We start from the raw sequence: 21,564 nt of genomic DNA on the forward strand, positions 1-21,564 counted from the left end.
TCCAACAAAAACATAAAACGAGACAGAAGAATCAAAAGAGACAAAGATGGGCAACAAACTACTTTTTGTGCGGCATCAGAACTGACAAGAAAAATCTGAGTTATCTTTCCATGACCTCACTCCAAAGCAAACCACAGCCACTAATCGTGTACTGAAGTAACAGCAGGATCAGAGCAAAGAGAGTGGAAACACCTGGACTGTACACTCAGCACTTCAGCTCTGGGACTTACCTTCTCTCACTGCTTCTAAACTCTAAAATTGAATTAATTCTCCACTGTCAATATTAATTATCAAGCACCATATATATATATAGGTCAGAACAGTTTCTACCTCCTATTCCACCCTTGGTATTACTGAGTAATATAAATTACAAGTGTAGTAGCAGCACAGGCTTCCAGTGTGAACACCTAATACTGATTTTCTCAGTTGAGCTGAGTTGAAATTTTAGTCGTATTTATAGAAGCCATTTAAGCACAGTATCCATGAAACCTTCAGCCTTTCCATGGCAGCCTTTCCTTGTCCAAATATATTAAAAGCAAGTTTTTCTGAGTAGTCATCAGGTGCAGTTTTAAGACCATTAGTGAAGTGGCAACTGTTACAGTAAACCACAAAACTCCAATTTCTGGAGAAAATGAGCATGTTGCCATTATAGTCATGGCAATTATAATGACTACACGTCTCTGCTTGCAGAGTTGCACATCACTGAATTACTACAAGGAAAATTCTTTAATGTGTGGGGGCATTTTAAAACTTCTACTGTCCTCCCGTGTACTACTCCTTGACAGAAGGTTAAGTCCTCTCCATCCTGTAGATCAAAAAGCCCTATATTTCTTTATTTAAATATCTGTTGATATGTTGATCTGTTGATCTGTTTATTTAAATATCTGTTCAGGTTAGTAATTTGACCTTTTATCAAGTAAAACCTGTTTCTAAAGCTCCCTTTCATCTTCTTTGACAGAACTAATTGAAAAGAATAAGATAAAACCTGTAAGAAACCCATAATTCAATTTATATTCAGCTCTCTGAGAAATGCTTTACAACATAAGAATTTGATATACCTCTGGCCTTACTGGGTCTTCAATGCCAACAACACAAATGCAAGTCAGGTCAGATAAGATGTCGTTCTCGTTGTCCCAGTCGGGCTCTGGGCTGCTGGAAAAGTCTCGGAAAGCCACACAGATGGTTCTCAGTCCATCACAGGCCATGGGTTCTATGACTTTCTTCACCATTTCGTCTCTGTCCCGTGGTCTGAAGACACGAGGTTCCCCAGCTGCATTGAGGATCCTGGAACATCTGTTTTATTTAAGAAAAAAAAAGATTGATTCTGCGTTTGCATGAGTACTGAAAAGCATCTTCCTGTATCAGCTCATTTCAGTCGACACTAATCTGAAGGCAAGTTTTAAGCTTCTAGTGGAAATTTCTAGAAGATTCACTACTTAAATATCAGAGAGAATTTGTTTGTAACTTATTACAGAGACACCAAGTGCCCTTCATCCATTATTTCCTCAATACCCACGTAATTAATGGGCTTAAAACATACTGAAATTGAATAATATTTATTTTCCCAAAGAGGTTAAAGGTAAAAAATCCCTTTGTAAACTACTTAATTAGACCCAAATTTTTGGCAGCCAATGATAAAAACAGGCCAATTTTGCAAGAGTGAGTACTTTTAAAAAAAACTGGAAAAGAACATTAACACCTTATACTACTAAAGCGTGTCATATTTCTGGTGGAAGTAGTAAATTCCAAATTTGAAAATTCCCAACTTATTAGTGTCAGAATGTTTTGCATTTTGGAAAAACAAGGCAATGAATCCACTGAACTTACTTCTTGAGGACAATTTCAGAGGCTCCTTTGCTGTACATTCGGAAACTGCCATCTGGCATTTTAATAACCGTGCTCATCGACTTCCTTACGGAGTTGAAGGTGTAAACTTTATAGAGCTTCTCCTCAGGGATGAGGCTCCGGACAGGCTCATAATCCTGCTTCAAATCCAGGACAAATCCCAAGAGGCCACACTCGGTCTTATTGCCCACCTGGCGAGGCAGCCCACCCTCTTTTTCTGGTGGCTGAAGAGAAGAAAAGATTTAGACATTGATTTCTCTAATAAGAAGCAGGAGACAGTGTGCAGTCTAAGATCTGAAACCGTGCAGCCATACATCTTCCAGTTTATAAAAGCAGGGAAAAAATCCACAAAGCTCTAACAGACTTGAAGCATTGCTGCTCACAATGAGAAACATCTCATCCTGCATTTCTTTTCTTTTAAATTAGCCATTGGCAGCTCAATAGCTTGTGATGGTCAGGCAATACATAATTAAAAATGAAGTGACTTTCTTTAGGCTCAAAACCAAGTAATTCAACTTCTTGCAAACTGAGGATTTCCTTTTCTCCCTTGCTTGGAGTTACATTGGTTTGCTGATTTTCATGGTTACAACGGTAAGTTAAAGGAAGTTCTGTCCTTCCTTTCCTAGCAGGCATCTTTATGTAAAAATAAATGTGCGTCCAACCACAACAGTAAAAAATAGGTCTACATCTAAAAGTACCCATTTTTAGAATTACCACACTTTAGTGTGCTGCTTCAGACAAGAAATGCTTTGTATTGGAAAAAAAATGGAGTACTCTAAACACTGTGCAACTCCTGATAACTCTCAGTCCTTCTAGGACAAGGAAGGCTTTACCTTCACATCCAAAATATAAACAAACATTTCATGTACAAACTTTCTTGGAAGCATAATACACCCCAAACCAAATGTTCCTGTGTTGTCAAGACTCCAGATTGACTTAAAGGGCCCAATGTGTGAACTACAGACTGTTGATAACTTAAATTTTGTTATGCTCACTAGAATTAGGAAAGTGTTCCTTGAGCTACGGTTAAAACTTTTCTTATGGGAACCAAAACAAGAAGCCATTTCACAGCTTTAATTTGCACTGAAAACAGATTTGGTTTGGATTCAAGACAAGACTGTAAGTCATCATTAATGTGAGTTAAACATTTACCTCACATTTTGCAGGACTATGTTCAGAATCCAAGTTTAGTTTCACTGTAGACTTTAAAATCCAGTTTAGATCAGAAATGGGATTCCTAAGTAAATGGAATTCCCTATGTCATCCCTCAGTGGGATGAGGGCTTATGTAGGGAATGATTAAAGTTGAGAATCAGTAATTCTGCTGAGATTTGGCCTCTTCCTACAAGTACAGCCACAAAGAGGGAAAAGGGGATCTTTTAAGTAAGCATTAGTATGTAAGTGTTCCAGACAACCACCAACTGCAGCTGGCTTGAAAAATGAAGGTCAGACAGATAATAGTAAACTGCTCTAGAACTAAAGTAAGCAAATACACATGAATTTTTTCCATAAGAACCATCTTTCTATCACCAAGAGAACATATACCTAGTGACAGATAGATTACTGTCATCTCTTTTTCATGAATATGCATCTGTGGTGAACAATACAGAATAACCTAAAAATCTTTGTCTCAAAGAGATTTATCCTCCTGAAAAGGATTGTAACATCTTTCTTCTCTATGAACCATCAGTTTTACTGAGTTATATGGGCCACACTGGTCTTGCAATGGCATTTGAGTGTTACTCCAGGGTCAATGTAAAACACTAGCATGCAGTAAAAATGACAATATGATTTATTAGTTTTATTATCTGTTATAACAACTTGTCCTGCTATAATCTCATTATATTGTGATGTAACTTCCCAGTGGATTCTCACATTCACTTAAGAATCCCTAGCTCAAAATGCAAGTGCTTGTAGTATCCAGAAGGATTTGCATTCAGAAGATAAGAAACTCTCAGTTAGGAGTCAAAAAATACTCTTTAAAATACAGTGTTGTTTAGATAAATGAGGTTCATTTTCATGGCATTGCAGCTACACAGTTCCTGAAACGTGCCAAGGACTTCAGGTTTCTCAAAGGAACAGTCATCAAACTTCCCTGCCTGGGTGGAAATGCTGGGAAAGATCAATTCCTCTGTCCATATCATATCCAACTTTTTCCATTTTAGACCTAAATCCTCATTGATGCTTTGCTTGTCTCTGCCACTGAAGTCAGTGAATCTTGAAAATGCCTTAAATATGAATGCGATCAGGCCACTAGAACACATATGGAAACCAATGAAAGACATACAATCCTAGATAATAATTGATTTATATATATGATTTCATCATGCCCTGACGTGAATGGATATCAAGAAAACAAAAATCTGCCTGTATTTCACAACATAAAAAACCTAAATATCAGAGCCCTTCCAAAATCATTTTTATTTCAGCAAAAAGTAGATCACATTCTGCTGTTCTTACTGTGGCCTAAAAATAGATTTCTTTTAGGGAACATCTTTTCAATGCAAATACGTAAGCGGGGGGGGGGAAAAATACCAGTGAAAAGAAAAGGAGCAGACATTTCGGAAAGGTTTCAAAACCTAACGAGTGGCCACCTCCCTCCAGAGCAGCTGCTGCCTCCATATTCTTTGTACATCACATTATAATAAAGCATATGGTGGTGAGAGCTGGCAACCAGCATTTCCTTCCCTGCACTGTTTCAGCTCAAAATCCACACGCCAAATGCAGGCTCCTCGCAGATTGTTCTGGACAACCCTTTGCAGGAGCTGCTGCCTTTGAAACTTCCTGCTGGGCCGTTATCTAAATTTATTTCTCGCCGAATTCCGTTCGTGGTGCTTGGAAAACAATTCCAAGGGCAGCCCAAAGGGTTTGTTTTGAATAATTAAGTAGGGACGACTTCATTGACTCCTCGAAGGATGAAAAGCCTTTGACGACAGAGGAGGGAAATGGAGCTTTGGCAGTGGGGGCTCGGTCAATCGTGACGTTTTTAAGAGCTCAATGAAGGACCTCCTTCAAGGTACAAATCAGCTACAAACTCTACCATCTTCTACCAGGAAGAGACCAGTGTCTTCCTCCAATCATGATTTTCCCCTGATCCTTGCAAAATTTTTTTTCAAATGTCTCCTCCGAGCCTTTGTGTTATTCGACAGTAACATTTCAATCGCGAGCAAACACTCTCGTGTGAAAGAAACCACGGACAGATGTTTAAATAAGAGCTGTTACAACCACCAGATCAAAATAGGTTTCTAGGTCAAAGTACAGCTGTGTTACTGAGGCTTAAAAATACCAATCCAAAGCCAGTATTGACCTGACAGTGAATTTGGATTACAAAGGGAATTTTCAGAATTATTTCGCTGAAAAATAATTGACTAATAAACGAGTTTTAAGAAGGAAGGAAGATAAAAATGTGGGTGTAATTTATAGAGTGCTTCTATATTTAAAATTAGATTAGGAAATTATAGTGCTTTCATTTTTACCATAACACTTCTAAACCTCATTTTTCTCATTGCCCCTTCTGATGTGGAAAGAGAGGACTTTGCAAGAAGATCCAAGTAGTCTTTCCAAATTAAAATGTTAGGATTTCACATATTTTCTAAACTCTTAATTTGGTTTTTTTGTAATTCTCCTGTGTTCTACAGATTGAACTACTCCTTTAAATACACCAATTTATTAAGATAAAAAATGAGCTTTGCTAGAGAACTCAGAACTCAGAACCACAACAGATAAATAGACAGAGGAAAACAAAAATTTTCAAAATTAAATTCCAAAAGATTTCCACTCCATAATCTATTCACTCAAATGAAAGAGAAAATGGAATTAAATGTATATTTAAACATGATGTATATAAAAGGTAAAATAACCAAGAGGGATGAAAGCTGTTCAAACCATGTGATATTTTTAATTCCTAGCACTGAAAAAAGAACTACTAAAAAACTGTGATACTATCAAATTCATTACATAATTTGAACCAAGGGTTTAATGTAAGACATCTAAAGCAAGATAAAAACATATAGCATTTGTAATCAAATATTTCAGCTTTTTGTAGATACTTGTTTCCTCAACTGACTTCAAGGTAAATCAAGATAGATTTAAAAATTACTGTTTATTTTAGAGGAAAACTTCAGAATTAAAGGAGTTCTTTTTAGCCAAGGATTAAGAAAAACTTTGCTTGGCTCAATAAAGTTTCCAATTACAAAATGGGAAAAGATTTCAAGAGGTGTGTTGGCAATAAGAACACAATAATTCCAGCCATCAGCTGGTCTAGTTTCATTTAGGATTTCCCTGGGATTCTGGTGCCAGAGAAGTGGTTTAACCCCAGCTGGCAACCAAATATCACAGAGTTTCTTGTTCACTACCCCTTCCCCCTCTGGTGGGATGGGGAGGAAAACTGGCAAAAGCCATGGATTTTGATAAGAACAGTTTCACTACAAACACCTGGCATCAGCTGTGCCCCATTAAAATGCTATGAATTTATTTCCATAAAGGTCTCCAGGAATAAAAATTAGTCTTTGTGCAGATTCTGATCTTTGCAACCCTTGAGGACAGACCTTAAATAATATTTTTGACCTGACTGATGGGGAGATCACAGTTTGTCCTCAGACTGTTTGGAATTTTGAGGGTTTTCATGTTACTGGTTAAGAAACTGCCTCTGGTTTATACAGAGCACAGATCTGACAACATACGTGCCATTTCACAGCTCAGAATCATCACTGCAAAGTACAATGCTGTCGAAATTCAGCTAAAATAAAGTCAAGAGTCAGTTTGAATTGGGGTCAGCGTAAGGGATTGAAAAGAACAGTTACCAACTTGGAGCTGGTTGTGTAATCACTGTGGCACCAGAAGACTCTGGTGCCTGACTTTACATACTGTCCTGAGCTCACTCACTGCACTTAAAGCCCAACACTTAAAAGTTTAAAGATTTGATGGTTTTTCTTATTCTTTTGCACACCACTGGGTAGACTGATGTAGGTGTTCCTATTCACTCTTATGCCTTTCATCAGAAAGTAAATTTATCTCCAAATTTACTAAATTTTACTAAATTTGCCTTCAGAGGATTAAAAATATTTATACATTTTACTGATACAGGTCTCTTCCTTTCCCTCATTTCAATCTCAAGCAAAGGATTTCAAATCCAAAGAACTAGAGGTCCACATCCCTTAAGGAAGTGAGCTTCTAAATTCCTGACTTTGACCAGTTTGCACCCTTTTTTGGGGGTCCAATGATTGCACATTTATCATTACAAAGGCCTATTGTACAAACATTTGGAATTTGGCTCTAAACCAGACAATAAAATCGTCTGGGAACTCTTTAACAGGTGCTGTACATGCTGTAGCAACCGAGACTGGACATATTTTCTAAATATAACAGGGTTTGTTTCACATGGTACACAATGATCTTATACATTGCTGCACAGAAGCCAGAAAAATATTGTAGGGTGGCATTTGATATGTTTTTGGAAATGCTAATACTGCTCAACTCAAATAAAACATCATAGGCTTTGATTGTGAAGAGCTTCTTCCAGACTTGTCAGGGAAAAAAAAAAAGACAACATTTACCTCTCATGGTGCCACATATTTTCAGACAGGTGGAATCAAAAAGAAGGTGATGGCAAAAGGAAAAGGGGGGTTAGTTAATTCCCCCTGTATTATCGAGTCTTGTCCTTTTTTTATATATACTTCCTGCATGATTTAGACACTTAAACATCACCGTCACAGGCAGGAGGACAAATGGTGTTTGAGTTGACAATTGGTGGGTGGAACAGGATTAAGAAAAAAAAAAATGGTTTTACACAGATGTGTGTCAGTAGTCAATCACATCAGCAGTAGTCCCTAGCACAAAACAGGACTAAAACAAAGGAGAATGTAGAGAGGTAAATAATAAATAGATCACATAAATAAATAAATGGCTGAAATTTCACCAGTGTTGCCCTGTATTCATGTGTCTCCCACATTTCTGTTCTGAAAATACGGGAAAAGGGGATATAGCAGCTAATTCCTTTCGCTTCCCATCACCCAAAAAACCCCTAATATCCACGGTAGCTCCATTTCTTGGGAAAATGTGCATCATTTAAGTCACCTCAAGTTCTCACTATTTACTGCAGGCACCAGGAGCCACCATCATAAGCCCATCAAACCCATGGTAATTTATTCCAAATGCTGTGACAGGCATTGGTTTGTTAACTCATTCCACATCCGGACAACCTACAGTGAAAGCACAGTGAAACACTCACAGGAGATGTAAAATCGGAATGCTGGGATCAAAAATGTCACCAACAAAATTGTTTAATAATGAAGTTATACATTTGGAAGTTGTTAATCTCTAGTTCACGAGCTGCCTTCTCTACACGTGAGCAGCCCCCCTGAATTACCCCATGTGGAATATCACTCATGGTTTCTAACTACCAGATCTGCTCAAAATTCCCCAGAAAATGGCAACAGGAATTCTTGACTCATTACTGTATTGGGTGTAAGAAAGAGTATATTTGTGCAGTAGCTGGAACAATGGAATTATTCAAGTACAACTGGTGTAATTACATCTACCACAACAATTGGGGGATACTCAAAGGCTTCCTGGACCAGATTAGCTGTGATGCAGGATAATTATTTCATTTTTAGGAGGATAATTATTGAATGTTTTTTCCTAAAATCTGAAGATAAACCTGAAAATGATGCAACAACATAAGTAACAAAGCAACTGTGGTATCACAGAACTCTCCTGCTTGAGGTGGATACAAATTTAATCAGATATAACTTTATCTAAAAGCAGTGTATTTCAGCATCTTTCCTGCAACACCAGCAAGGCAATAATCAGATAAAAGGGGGCAGCTGTAATTATGCAATGTATCAGTGTGACATTTCCCATCAACACAGCAAAGCTGAGAGAGCAGTGATGTGGCTCAGTGAATATGGACTCCTGCTTGTTTCAGCTCAAATAACAGGAACAAGGGAAAAAAATGATGCCACCCATAAATTCCCCCCAGAGTGATCCTGAAGGAAGGTGAAATCAGGCGTGAAGAACAGACTGAAAGGCTGGTGGGACAGTCCCTGCTCCCTCAATCGTTGACTCTCATCTATTTTTACACGTTCAAAGAGAGCTTATACCTTGCCCTTAATTTTAATAGCAAATAATTAAATTGCCCTTTTAACTTGAAGGACAGATTTACCTCTGATTCATTTTAAAAAAAAACGAAACTACTGCAAACATGCAAACTCTTTCCTCTTCTCACTAGTTACAGCTAAAGATGGATATGTTAGTTTTGTGCATATTTTTTAAAAATTAGAGGCATGCTCAGAGGAGGGAGACTCCACAACTTCTACAGGCAACTTGTGCCAATGTTTGACCACCCTGAGCACTAATTAAAGCAAAAACTGCTATTTCCTTCCATGTCACAACCAGAGAAAAAGAGGGATAGTTACAGCAGAAGTAGTTAACAAAGCTAAAATTGGCTACATTTATCCATGTAATTAATTTAATTTGGATCAGAGCAAGGCTTTCTGATTTCAGGTTATGACAAAAGTACCGATAACTTTTTAAAATAATAACAACTTTTCCTAAGGTCCTGCACGTGTAATTCAACAATAGTTATTCTAAGGAACCAAACAGTGACAGAGGTGTTACATTTATACATTGCAGTTCATTAATGGCTCTGTAACCTAAAGATGTCACATGAGTTATTCTTTTTCATCTTCTAACCCATTTTGGTTCTCTAATTTGATTTTTTTAATAAATAATCTATATTTCAAGACTGAAATAATTAAAATAAAAGATCGAAAGCCTTTTAATTTAAAAAATAAAAATAATTTTGAAAACAACGTCTCCATTCCAAATGACAATAATTCATGGCTGAATTTAACCAGAGGTACATTAATACACCACATCACAGTTCAGAGAATGAACTCTGCCTTGTTATGACACCACTAATTAATCATAGTTACGATTAGGATACTCCAACATTAGTGTTTCCAGATGAGATTAAACTGAATTTTACCGACACAGATTTTTCCCCACATTTTCCCCAGAGGAGTCTTGGCATATTTATTATACTATAAGATGTTATTCATCTGTATTTAGGGACCTTCCTATTGTTATTGATCAAAACCATTTATATGTTCCCTTAAAACGTGCCATTTAATGATGATTTGGCTCTAAATTTGGAAAATTACATATTCCATTCCCAAATTTGGACATTAAAAATCTGCACTCTTGTCCTTTTGTACAGCCACAGGGAACTGGCAATTGTGAGATTTATTCTAGTGCCATTCCAGCTTTGTTTAAGTGCAACACGAACTGTTGACAAGTAACCTATATAATCAAAATAATTAGCCACAACAATTGTTATTAACTTTAATTAACAACCAATTTACTTTAAATATAGTCTAAGTGCAAGGTTTCAGTTCAAGCTAGCTATAAAGAAAGCAAGAGCATGTTTCTCCCCTATTGCCAATATTGCCAGAACACAAACAAGAGAGATAAATACACAATTTCTAAACCAAATTGGTTAAAGTCGAGAGCAGACTAATGGATTTTATAAATTTCTAACACTTTGTTCCACATTTTTTGCAAGCACTTGCTGTATTGTCCTGAACAACAAACAGGCTGAACATTTTTCACTAAGTGCAAAAGAGAAATTGCACTTAATGGCAGAACTGTAATTGGTACCTCCATAATGACAACCAACAGCTGCTACCTCGGTTTAGATCCATTAAACTGAGGTTTTACTGGTGTTAGACTGGCTTTGGGAGTGTTGCAGACAGAGAAAACAGAGACAGGAGACAAATTGCACAGTGTGGAGCTGATCAGGTAGTGAAAATTCAATTTCAAGGTGACATCTGCAGTTTAAAAAATGTATTTCCAAATTAGAACCAATCTTAGGGGTTTACGTGGGGTCTACCAACATTAAAAACATCCATGCACCTGTTTTAGGGTTGAAACCTCATCTTTTAGATTTATGGAGATAGAGATACATTTTCTTCAGCTGTAACAGTGATCTAAGTAGCAACTATCCATTTGGAAAATGTCCTTTTAGCCACTCTTCTACATATTTTAGTAATTTATTGACAGTTTTCCCCCTTGCATCTTAAGCCTTTCTCTCACCGAGGCTGCCTATGAAAACCTTATTTAAGGTTTCTGAATGTGTAATCAACAAAACTCCTCACTCTTTATTAACTACTTAACTCTCTTCATAGAAATAATCACATTTTTAAAAACAGCTCTACTATTAGTCTGAAATGCATCTCATGCCTGCTTTTAACTAGTCATTGTGCAGGAATTTCAGCCACAAAGGTGTGAAACACACACCACCTATTCAATATTACCCACATGTACCCACTCTCATTTTAATTTGCTTTACCTTTTCTATGCTTATTAACTAATCAGAACTGGAAAAAACAACCAGCCAACCAAGCTCCCTCTCCCCCTCAAAATCTGTTAAATATACTTCAGACAGGAAAACTAAGTTTCTAGAAAGACCAAATCAAAGCTAAAAAGTCCAAACTCAAATTATCAGTCTTAATAGTCACTGCCTTTCTGGTTGCACCAGAGTTACAAACAATTTGTACAGTTTGAGGAGCTAAGTTTAGTAAGTGGAGAGCAAATCTAGCCACATGAAAAAGGAAGTTTTTTCACTTGACTGAAGCTACTGATTATAGCCCATCATAATTATAGATCTCCTCTGTTAATAGCACTCATTTCCAGAGCAAGGAAAAGGGTTCTTCAAGCATCCATTTCTAAACGAGTCTGAAAACACCGAGATATTTCAGAGATCACACAAAATGTACTCCTCTTTCCTAGCACATATCAGCTGAAACTATTTTTATATTGGTTTTGGTGAGTTAGATGTTGGGCTTTTGGGAGGCAAATGGATCAGCTCAAGTGGATATAACGTTATAGTGATGTTTATCCAATATTTTCTTGGAGGGATTTTTTTGCATGATTGGTGGGATAATGTTTGAGATGCATTATAAATTCAGTCCTCTGGCCAGTCCCTCTCCTTGTCAGGACACCGAGAATGATACCTTTGCTGGGCAGAACAGCAGACTGGAAACTGCAGCCAATTTTTGCCTGATTACTCATTCAGGAGGAAATGGGGCAGGAATGATGGAAAGCCTGAACATCCTGTCCTTCTCTATACCAAAATTCTCCCAGAAAATCTTGTCTTTCACCTTTTCCAAATACATAACCCCTACAAAACCAGCACTGACAACATTTCTTCTTTGGAGTGAAGCAACTTTTAAAGTAGCTGAATTCTCTGCACGCTTGAATAAGTGGAAGCAACAGAAAAACAACAATGGCGTAAGAAATCTGCAGTGGAACTGTTTAACATGCTCAATTACTTTCATTTGGTACTGTGACCAACTTGGTACAATGACATCTTCTGACACTCACCCATAATTTCAGAAGGGTAAGATGTCCCTGTGTCTCCATAAGGATTCACCAGTAGCCAGCCATACTCTGTGTTTGCACTTACACACATGAGAAAAGTTCACAGAATTACTTATTAAAGGTGTCCTGAATTTTTATAACTTCTGGAAGCTTAGTTTTTCCATTTCCATCAGGTGTCCGCCAAAGCATGCCAGTCATTTCTTCAGTGATGATAAGGAACTGGATGGCTTTGGCTGAGTAAAAATGCCCTAGCAGCCTTTCTTTGGAAATCTCTTTTTCCTCTGCTAGACTCCAGCTGGGAAAAGGATTTTTTGGAGCAGATGCCTTTTGGCTTCTCTCTGTCAGAGTCATCTGCACCCAAGAAATCAGATCCATCAGAAGTCCTGTGCCTTGGAGAAGCCAGTGCCCCTCACAGTTTGCTCAGAATCGGGGGTAACAATTCCTCAGAATCCCACCCATTCTTGAGGATTTTTCTGGCTCGTTTGGAACCATCTCTAAAAGCAGAAAGGTCAAGATTTTTGGACATCTTCCCACACTCACTTTTAAATAACACAGAAATATGATTGATTGGAACGAGAGGAGCCAAGAGCTTCACACACAAGAGGAGAAAACTAGAAGCTTGACAGAAAAATTAATAGTGGGGTCTACCTGCAGAACACAGCAGGAACTAGAATTTGAAGCGTAGTTTTTTACTTCCTGTATATTTAATACCGACTTTCTAGAACTACCTGTGACTCAAAACATAGCACTTAGCTTACACTAACAGAAGGGTAATAAATCTTATTAAGTGCAATTTCATTCTCAAAGAATAGCAATGAACAAGTCAACTTGTTCAAGTCTGCAAAGTAACTCCTGCCATTTACTGCTCTGAGATTAGCACAGTGTTTTCTGTCATAAACTGTATTGCTGATCAGTTTTACTTCAGGCATTGCACCAGTTGAGGTTTTCTGGTGGTTTGTTGTTGTTTGGGGTTTTTTTCCCCAGAGGAATAAACCACATTGGAGTTCTGAGAGTAATAAGAAAACATACTAAAACTATACACTACATAAAAGATAGATTTATGTAACATAAATATGAAAAGAAATTAATGTCATATTTCATTAGGAGGTGATTCACTCACCACATTGATTTCTAATAAGTCAGTTGGTGTATCTTTGATTATAAAACCACTAGAGTTTTCTGTAAAATTGGTATTAAATTACCACATTTGAAGGTATGATCTTCCTGTTCCTGATGATCAAGAGCACAAAGAAAACCTGCATTAAAACAAATGTGCCCTAAGTAATTGGTTTACACCAACTCACGTAAAACAAAAACTCTCATCAGGAAAAATGCTCCCTGAAAATATCCCCTAAAAAGTGTTAACACTACATCCTAACCAGCACATCCATCAGCTCCAAGGTGTGATGACTTTGTCTTGGTAGGGTATCAGAGGCATGAAAAGAAGTACATATTAAAATTATTCATTGTCCATGTATTCTATTAAAAATAAAGAGGAGTCATAAAACTAATCAGGCAACAAGAAGCAATATTTGTAAATCTGGTTGAAAACACGGGGGAGTACCTTGCAGGAAACATTGACTGTTAAAGCCTGAACTCATCAATAGTGTATTTGGAAATAGCTGGAAGTAATTCTCCATACATAAATCATCTTATGCCAGCACAAGATGAGTAGAAAGTAAGAACATGAACACAAGATAAATAACATAAAAGAAAACCCTCTGCAAGGTAATAGGAAAAAAATATTTGTTTCATCATAAGTTAAAAATCTAATTTACTCAATTTCATACAAGCAAGCAGGAAAAAAATATCTAATGCATGAAATGATATTATAGTAACAAAAATCTTCCAAGTGACTGTCAGTCCTGTTTATAATCTTGCAGTGATTATATATTCCAACAGGAATAAAAGGAGTCTGCAATTACCAAACTCTGAAGACAAGGAAGGTCAGTATGAAGGAGGGGTTTATTACCTTGCTTTCTGTCACATGAGGAAAGAAAATAAAGACATTAATTTAACTTGATCGTAAACTTTCAGGTAGTATGTGAATGATCTTTCATGATACACTGCAGAATTATCTTATTTATCCCTCTTTTCTCTCTTCCCATATCCATTTGTTGCTGAGGCAGGACAGTCACCCCTTCCTCTGACAGGAAAGTTGACTAGGAACTAGGGAAGGAAGTTGGCAGGAGCTTCAAACCTGCTGCCCAGTTCATTCATAATTACAGCTTGTTGGATAATGGGAGATCCAGTGAAAGGATGAGCTCTGTCTGAGCACATTTATCTCACCTTTTCTACCTATAAAATTCCTGCCACACTGCAGGGAAACCCCCTTTGCCTCTGCCAAGCTGCTGGAAACCCGCAGCGTCCGGAGCGCGCGACGATGTCAACAGCAGATGTATGGGATGGCCCTGCTCCCATCCCTGCTCCCTAATCCCCCTCTGCTCAGGCAAATCCAGGAGCTTTCTGGGCAGCTGACTCCATTTGACCTCACAACTCCCAAAAAAGGAGACTTTATCTAAAACCAGCTTTTTGCTGGCGGGGCAAAGCCCCAGTGCCCTGATGGCAGAGAGCACACGACGGGGATAACGACACATCCCAGGCAAGTCTTTCCTAAACACAGTTATTTCAATTATTAAGTCAGTGGCTAATTTAGTGAGAAAAGCTGTATTTGTACCTCTCATTCTACAGAACTCCAATGGCAAGTGATGTGTGAAGATCATTACTCTCTGCTAATTGCCACTCCTAGAAGCAGAGACAATTAACTACACAATCCATTATCCCTGATAATTATTATTTACACAGTAAATAATATGGACACTATAGGTTGGGATTTTTCTGCCTAAGTTATTCTGAGAAAATGCTTACCAAGGGCTTTATAAAAAGTTTTAAAGAATATGTTGTTGGGGATTTTTTTTTTGTGATGACTGTCTGGCTTATATATAGAAAGATGCTTTTGCCTGCATTTTTTGTTCCCATCTATAATTTATAGCTACATTATACAGTTGTATAACATTGGGAACATACAAAAAAAGGAGATAAAGATATAAATTTACCTATGATGGGAATAATTTTGCCTATGAAATAAAACCTCTTACAAAACATACAGATCTTTAGAAATCAGTTCAATCAATTTTCAATTAAATCAAAGTTTTTCATTTTAAATGGCTCAGCAACTTTTTGCTGGAGATTCAGAAATAGTGCAGACAATATTTTAATGCCATCACCTGAGCCCTTCAAAAACAAGAGCATATACAGTTTTCACAAATTTCCAGTACCAAATTAATGTGCTGAAAGCCAATAAAAGACTTAAAGTATTATCCACAAGTCACTTGACTCACAGGACACCCTTACTGACCCAAATCCATCCCTACTGGGCTGGAAGGTTCCCCTTTGAAAATCGTGCATTGACTCTCTTCAAAGTAGATTTTCCTCTGTGTTTCTCCTGGTATTGTATATTTAGTAACTTACTGTACCCCTAAGACTGCAGAACCCAAACTGTAAAACCTGGAGCAAAGGATCATGAGTTCATACAAACTCCTGTATTCTTTTTCAGACAGTGAAAAAATTAGTTATCTTTGAATTCCTCCACCAGCTCATCAGCCTCCTCCTCTCAGCACATTTTTTTTGTGAATTTTTCTAGATGGTTTTAATTACTCAAGAAGTAAAAGCTTTTGCCATACCAAACATATTCCACAGTGTCAACCAGAAAGCTGATTCAAGCCCATTCCTCCTTCTTACCACCCTCATCCAAAGCCAGATGACACCAAAAATGATGTGATCCAGTGCCACTACAAGGGCCAAGCTGAAAAAATTCATTCCACATATGTTTCTTACTGTTCACTGATTGCCAGTGTCATTATATAAGGATAACACATTCCACAGATCTACCCTTACATAAAACAGCTGTCAAACAGCACTTCTCCTCTTTACCATCCTAAAAACACAAATTGCTGAAATCTCGACACTTTATCTAAAGGTAGAATTTATTTTTGAGCATTGCCTGAGGAAAGAAAGCAGAAGTAAAGCAAGTTATGAGGAATGGTCGCTGCTCTCAGGTTGTCACCAAAATTCCCTCAAGCCCTTCCATTCCAAAACCACCACTGCAAAGCTCCCTGTGGAGAAAGCTGGGATCTGTGTGGAGAAAACACGACGCAGTAAAACAAGGAAAACCACAAAGCTGGAAAGGGGGAGAAACTGTGAAGAACACGTGCAAACTCTGCTGCTGCCAAACGAGAATCAGCTCTTCTCCTCACTTTCCAGTTTTCCCATTTTTCCCCTCAACGTGCCCTCACTGCAACAGTTTTCCAGAGTTCTCATTCCTTCTTCCACTGCCTCTTCATCCCCAAAGCTGCCCTGCTCTCTCATGGCCACTTGGCTGCCTGAGAAATGTCTGATCTTCTTCACAGACTTTAAGGCAGCAGCTGGAGCTGCCAATTGTATTTGTGCCTTAATGTTAATGGTAGGGAACTGCAGGAGGAATAAAACAGGATTTAAGCCAGGCCGTTGACTCAGTTGTCATTTAATTTTATCATAAATTAAAGCTTTCCTCAACCTATACTTATTAATTTTTCTTACCACTTCTGTCCCTGTTTCTGTCCTCACATTTTGTGTATGTGTTTTTGGTGAAGGGTTTTTTTAAGAATCTATTTTGACTCCAAACACTGTTAACAATGTGAACTAAGCTGGATAAAATAAGAGACTACCTGAATCTTCAAGTGCAGCAAAAATAAAGGGTCAAGTTATCTGTATTTTAACAAAAGAAAAAAGAGCTTGAGTGTAGCTTTTAAGAAAACCATACCTGAGAGTAAAATTATCTTCCCAATTTCATATGCCAAAATAATTAAAAATGCAGTTTGGAAGTCAAAAACTATTTTCTCATTCTTCTCCTTTGAATAAGGAGAATTCTAGGGATATGCAATAGCAGTTTCATTTAACAGGATTGCCTTTGACAGACAAAGGTATGATACAGCACAGACTCTGCTTCTGTATATGACATATAAATACTCTTATTTTCTGCTGATATGTGTGGCATCATCTGATCTATTGGGTTTTCAACTCTGTTAAAATGAAATAAACAATCTTTCCAAACTGTTATGGTCTCCTTCCTTTCTACTTGGAAAACAAGGCTTCATATGCACACAGAGACAAAAAAATAAATGTATATAGGCAGAAAAAAGGAAAGGTTTGTGCTCTGTCGGACAAGAATTAGGGAGCAGCTACTGTTCAAAAGATGGCATTTCAATCCTCCTTTCCATGACTAATAACTTTATACATTAATGGGGGGAAATGTACAGAATATCCATAAACATACCTACTACACCTCAAGTTTTTAAATTATTTGGTAGGAAACTTCCAAATATCCATATTCCCCCCAAAACAACTCCAAAGTTGTCTTTTAGAAGGCCTTACTGTATTGATAGTGTTGAAATTATGAAAGGTGAAAGGTAAAGCAGTAAGTTTCTCTTGCTTAAATAATATATTTGTATATACATATTATTCTTGAGACAATTTTTTCGTCCGATTAAACAAATTAAGATTAATCCAAGTATTTGATAAATAAAATTCAGGTTTTGATTTAAAAAAAAAACCAAAAAATCTGTAAGAAAGAAGTATATTTTGCACTTTGAATATCTGTTGAAAGATTGTTCCTGACAGGAACATTGTGTCTCCCAACAGCCCAGATAGTTGTACTTCTTTTGGATGCAAATATTCCTCCTAAATGAAAGGAACCCTTCACCTGGCTATTCCATCCATGTTCTCAACATCAACAATAGATTTGAATCTATTCCTGCAAAGCAGCTGTTATGTTAAATCTTATTTTCCATCACTTTCAACATTTTGCTTTTGTAGAATTTCTGTAATTTTTTCTTGGGAGTTTCCATATATTCTGGGTTCACAACCTGCTCTGCCAGCCTTCCTTCATCTCTTTTCTCAAAGTAACAGGCAGTGTGTTCACCCCAGTATTCTGCATCAGACAATCAGTCAAAAGAATGACATATAATAATAATAATAATATATAATAATAATAATAATAATAATAATAATAATAATAATAATGTTATTATTATAACAATAAAATTCTGTGCCAAAATCCCTTGAACTGCTTTCTGTACAAAGCAGTTAGAAATTTTGTTTCACTTATTTTAGTAAGATTATTCACTATATATTCAGGCACCAGTCATTACACAAAAGAAGAAGGTGAATTGACACCTTCCCTTCTCCCAGTAAATCTCAGTGGCTGTGTCTGTGCTGCAGACCCATCATCCCTGTTCCACGTGGCAGGAACATGGTTGGAATTTGCTTGCAGCAACCTTGGTAACTTCACTATCTTTTAGATGGATGTTCTGGTGTTGTATGCAGGTGTTGCTCTGCATATAAAACACTGTTCTGGCTGCATAAAATTGTCTACAATTTATTTTATTTTATTTTTCTTCAATCTCCCTGTCTGGTTTTATCCAGTAGAGGCCTTTTTGCTCCAAAAGTTTTCCCAGGTCATATTCATAACTTGACTAAGATTTACTAACATATAGACTAACATATGTTTACTTCATTCCCTAAGGTGGCAGCAGCTGTGGAAGGGAGGGAATGTTTGGCACTTTCCTGTGACATCTCTCCCTTCGAGACCCTCAGTTAAAGGTTTGCCACCACACTGTGCTACACACTGTGCAAGTGCAGTAAATGATGCTCCAGATCCACTGAAAACAGTCCTGCTGTAGATTCAGAGATTCACCTAATACATGAATAAGTAGCTTTTAATCTCCCTATGCACCCATCAAGTACCAAATGAAATGCCTGTGTTAGTTCCTAATAATAACAGGGTCAGCTGGGACTTTTTCACTGGTGCTGAAGATCACTCAGCAAAATACTGTGATGTCTTCTTAATAAGAACACGTTATACCCACCCAATGCCCTAGGACAGCTTTCAGGAAATTAAAAGAAGAAATACCTTCCTAATTAAAACTGAAATTATGCAAGGAAGAGCTCCACAGGAAAGTTCAAATCAATAGTTTTGGTGTTTGGAGTCTCTATTTCATTACTGCTCTATGATATCCAAGATCAATGTACTTCTGCTCTGAGTGCAATCAAAGTATTCCCAAAATGCAAATTTTTGCTCCCAGAGTAAGAGACGCATTCCAGTCCTCATCACAGCTCACATGCAAAAATGTATGAAGTCTAATTTTATTTCACGTGGGACAGCTATCCAAAACATGAATGCTGAAAAGTTTTTTGCAGAACAGCTTCACATAAACAGCATTAAAACAGCATTAAAGCGGCATTAAAGTCGCTCTGAAGTTAATGGAATGCAAAACCAGCTCACTCAGTAACTTAATCTTGGAATGCATTAAAAAGAACTATATTTAATGATGCTATTGTTCAGTTGGAATAATTTGTGTTTAATTTCTCAGGGAAATTCGAATCTTTTATCCCGAGCACTGATATTATTTTCTTTTTATACTTTTATCAATGGTTCAATTGCCCCTTAATCAAAAGACAACGCAAGAGGGAATATTTCTCATTCAGCAGAGCATCTTGGCTAATTTTATGGCCCCATATGTGATCCCTCTGAACAGAAGTTCACACAAAGCAGAATTTACAGCGTAGGCATAACTAGATAGTCAAAAATAGAATATGCAAAACTCAGTGTGAGCGACACAACTCTTACATGCCCTTTGGGTTGGAGCTGATATTCACAATTTGATTAAATATGCTCTAAGAATGAGCACACAGGGATGCATTCAGTATTAGCAGCTAGAGAAATAATTCTGTGGACTTCATCCTGGAAACAACTCCCCCAGGTAATTTTTACTGCATTTATTTATGATTTAAAATGGGCTATGGAACAATAGTTTGTATCTTAAAGTTCAGCTGAAGTTTGCTCTAGACAATGAATAAAATTAACTCCTCTGATATTGGAGCTGTGACTCTTGGGGGGGCCACACCACAAGGCTTTTTCTTATGATGCTGTGTAATAGGTAAAAATCATCATTAATTTTACACAGCTAACTTCAAGCAGTTATCTGATCTGCATCCAGAAAAAATGTGATTTTCAGAGGGTTTCACCCATTTATCAGTTTCACAGATCAGTCTCTGTGCATATTTTAAAAAGTACTGAGATGGTGAAATATTGACTCTTTTTAATATGCACACAGAACTGATTTCAAAAAGAAACAATGAAGACAAGTCAGAGTGAAAAAAACCCCCAAATTCAAAATTACATTAAGACCATTTTAGAACTACTATTGACCAGAAATTTTTTCAGTTAAATGAAATTATTACCGCAAGAAAAATGACAGAATAATAAACTTAATATTACAGAGGCATGACTGGAAAGCCTGATGCCTCCCCACTCAGAAACCTAAATCTGTTCTGGGGCTCAGAGAGTGTGAACTGGTGTGTGACTGATGTCACCACTGTAGCAGTTATCCTAACACAAATTTAGATGAGTACCTGTTATCTATCATCCCGAATTCATCTCTGTTACCTTGTGTTAATTCCAGCCTGCGTACTGAGAATGAGTTACAAATACACAAATCAGCTTCCAAAAAGCCACTGCCATAAAATATCTACACTGAGCTTTTACACTGAACCACCTGAGCGAGGAAGGCCCATCTCTCCTATCTTTAGCATGGCTGGTTTTCACCTGGACAAACCTCAGGATGAGGACAGAGGAAGAGCCAGGGCTCAGCTGGGAACAGGTGCTGCTGGTTGGATGCTCCCAGCTGAGTGAGCTCTGCTTCCCCAGGGGGTCTGAATTCCAAGGGAAAAGGGCTGGCTCCAGCCTTAGCTGACTGAAGCTCTGTGTCCCTGCAGGACAGGAGAGGTGGGATCACACTGCTGGCTGCTTTCAGCTGGGAGGTGGCAGCACAGCACCTTCCAGAGCTGATGGAGGGTTTGCTGATTGATTCCCTGTCCACTCCATATGTAGGAACTGGCTCCAGCTACCCCAGGGGCTGGTTCTCCCCACATTTCCCTTTCCAGAGAGCCAAGCTTCAGACACTTATCCTGGCCAAACAATCCTCAGGAGCATTCATTTCAAAAATACCTTTGCTACAAACACACTTTGCATATCTGTGTGAGGTTTCTTTAAACATTTTTTTTCCCAGTGTGGATTATTATTAATATCCAGATATTTACATAGCAAGAATTAAGGGCAATGTGTGCCCCAGCACTCAGCACTATTTGTTTTCTGTGACAGTATTTTAAAAGACTGCTCTTAAAACAAACATGAAGTGTATGCAGGACTACATTATGCAGCTCAGCATAGAACAATAAAAAGGACAATACATATATTCATAAATTAAAAAAAAAGTCTACTTGTTCAGCAACATTAAAATCC

General features: G+C 37.6%; 1 protein-coding gene across 19 annotated transcripts in view; it reads right to left on the reverse strand.

Annotated features, from left to right (window-relative positions):
- Nucleotides 1-21,564, reverse strand: part of ATP2B2 (ATPase plasma membrane Ca2+ transporting 2) — a 409,505-nt gene that overhangs the window by 52,637 nt on the left and 335,304 nt on the right. For all 19 annotated transcript variants that reach the window (XM_027701197.1, XM_027701186.1, XM_027701198.1 and 16 more), the window contains 2 exons: nucleotides 1,828-2,069; nucleotides 1,059-1,293 (listed from right to left, as the gene is read on the reverse strand). In XM_027701197.1, the coding sequence (XP_027556998.1) occupies nucleotides 1,059-1,293; nucleotides 1,828-2,069 (477 nt within the window). The remainder of the gene's footprint in view (nucleotides 1-1,058; nucleotides 1,294-1,827; nucleotides 2,070-21,564) is intronic.

The sequence above is a fragment of the Neopelma chrysocephalum genome, unplaced genomic scaffold (assembly GCF_003984885.1).
Source record: "Neopelma chrysocephalum unplaced genomic scaffold, ASM398488v2 Primary Assembly neopelma1_151, whole genome shotgun sequence".
NCBI classification, from domain to species: domain Eukaryota; kingdom Metazoa; phylum Chordata; class Aves; order Passeriformes; family Pipridae; genus Neopelma; species Neopelma chrysocephalum.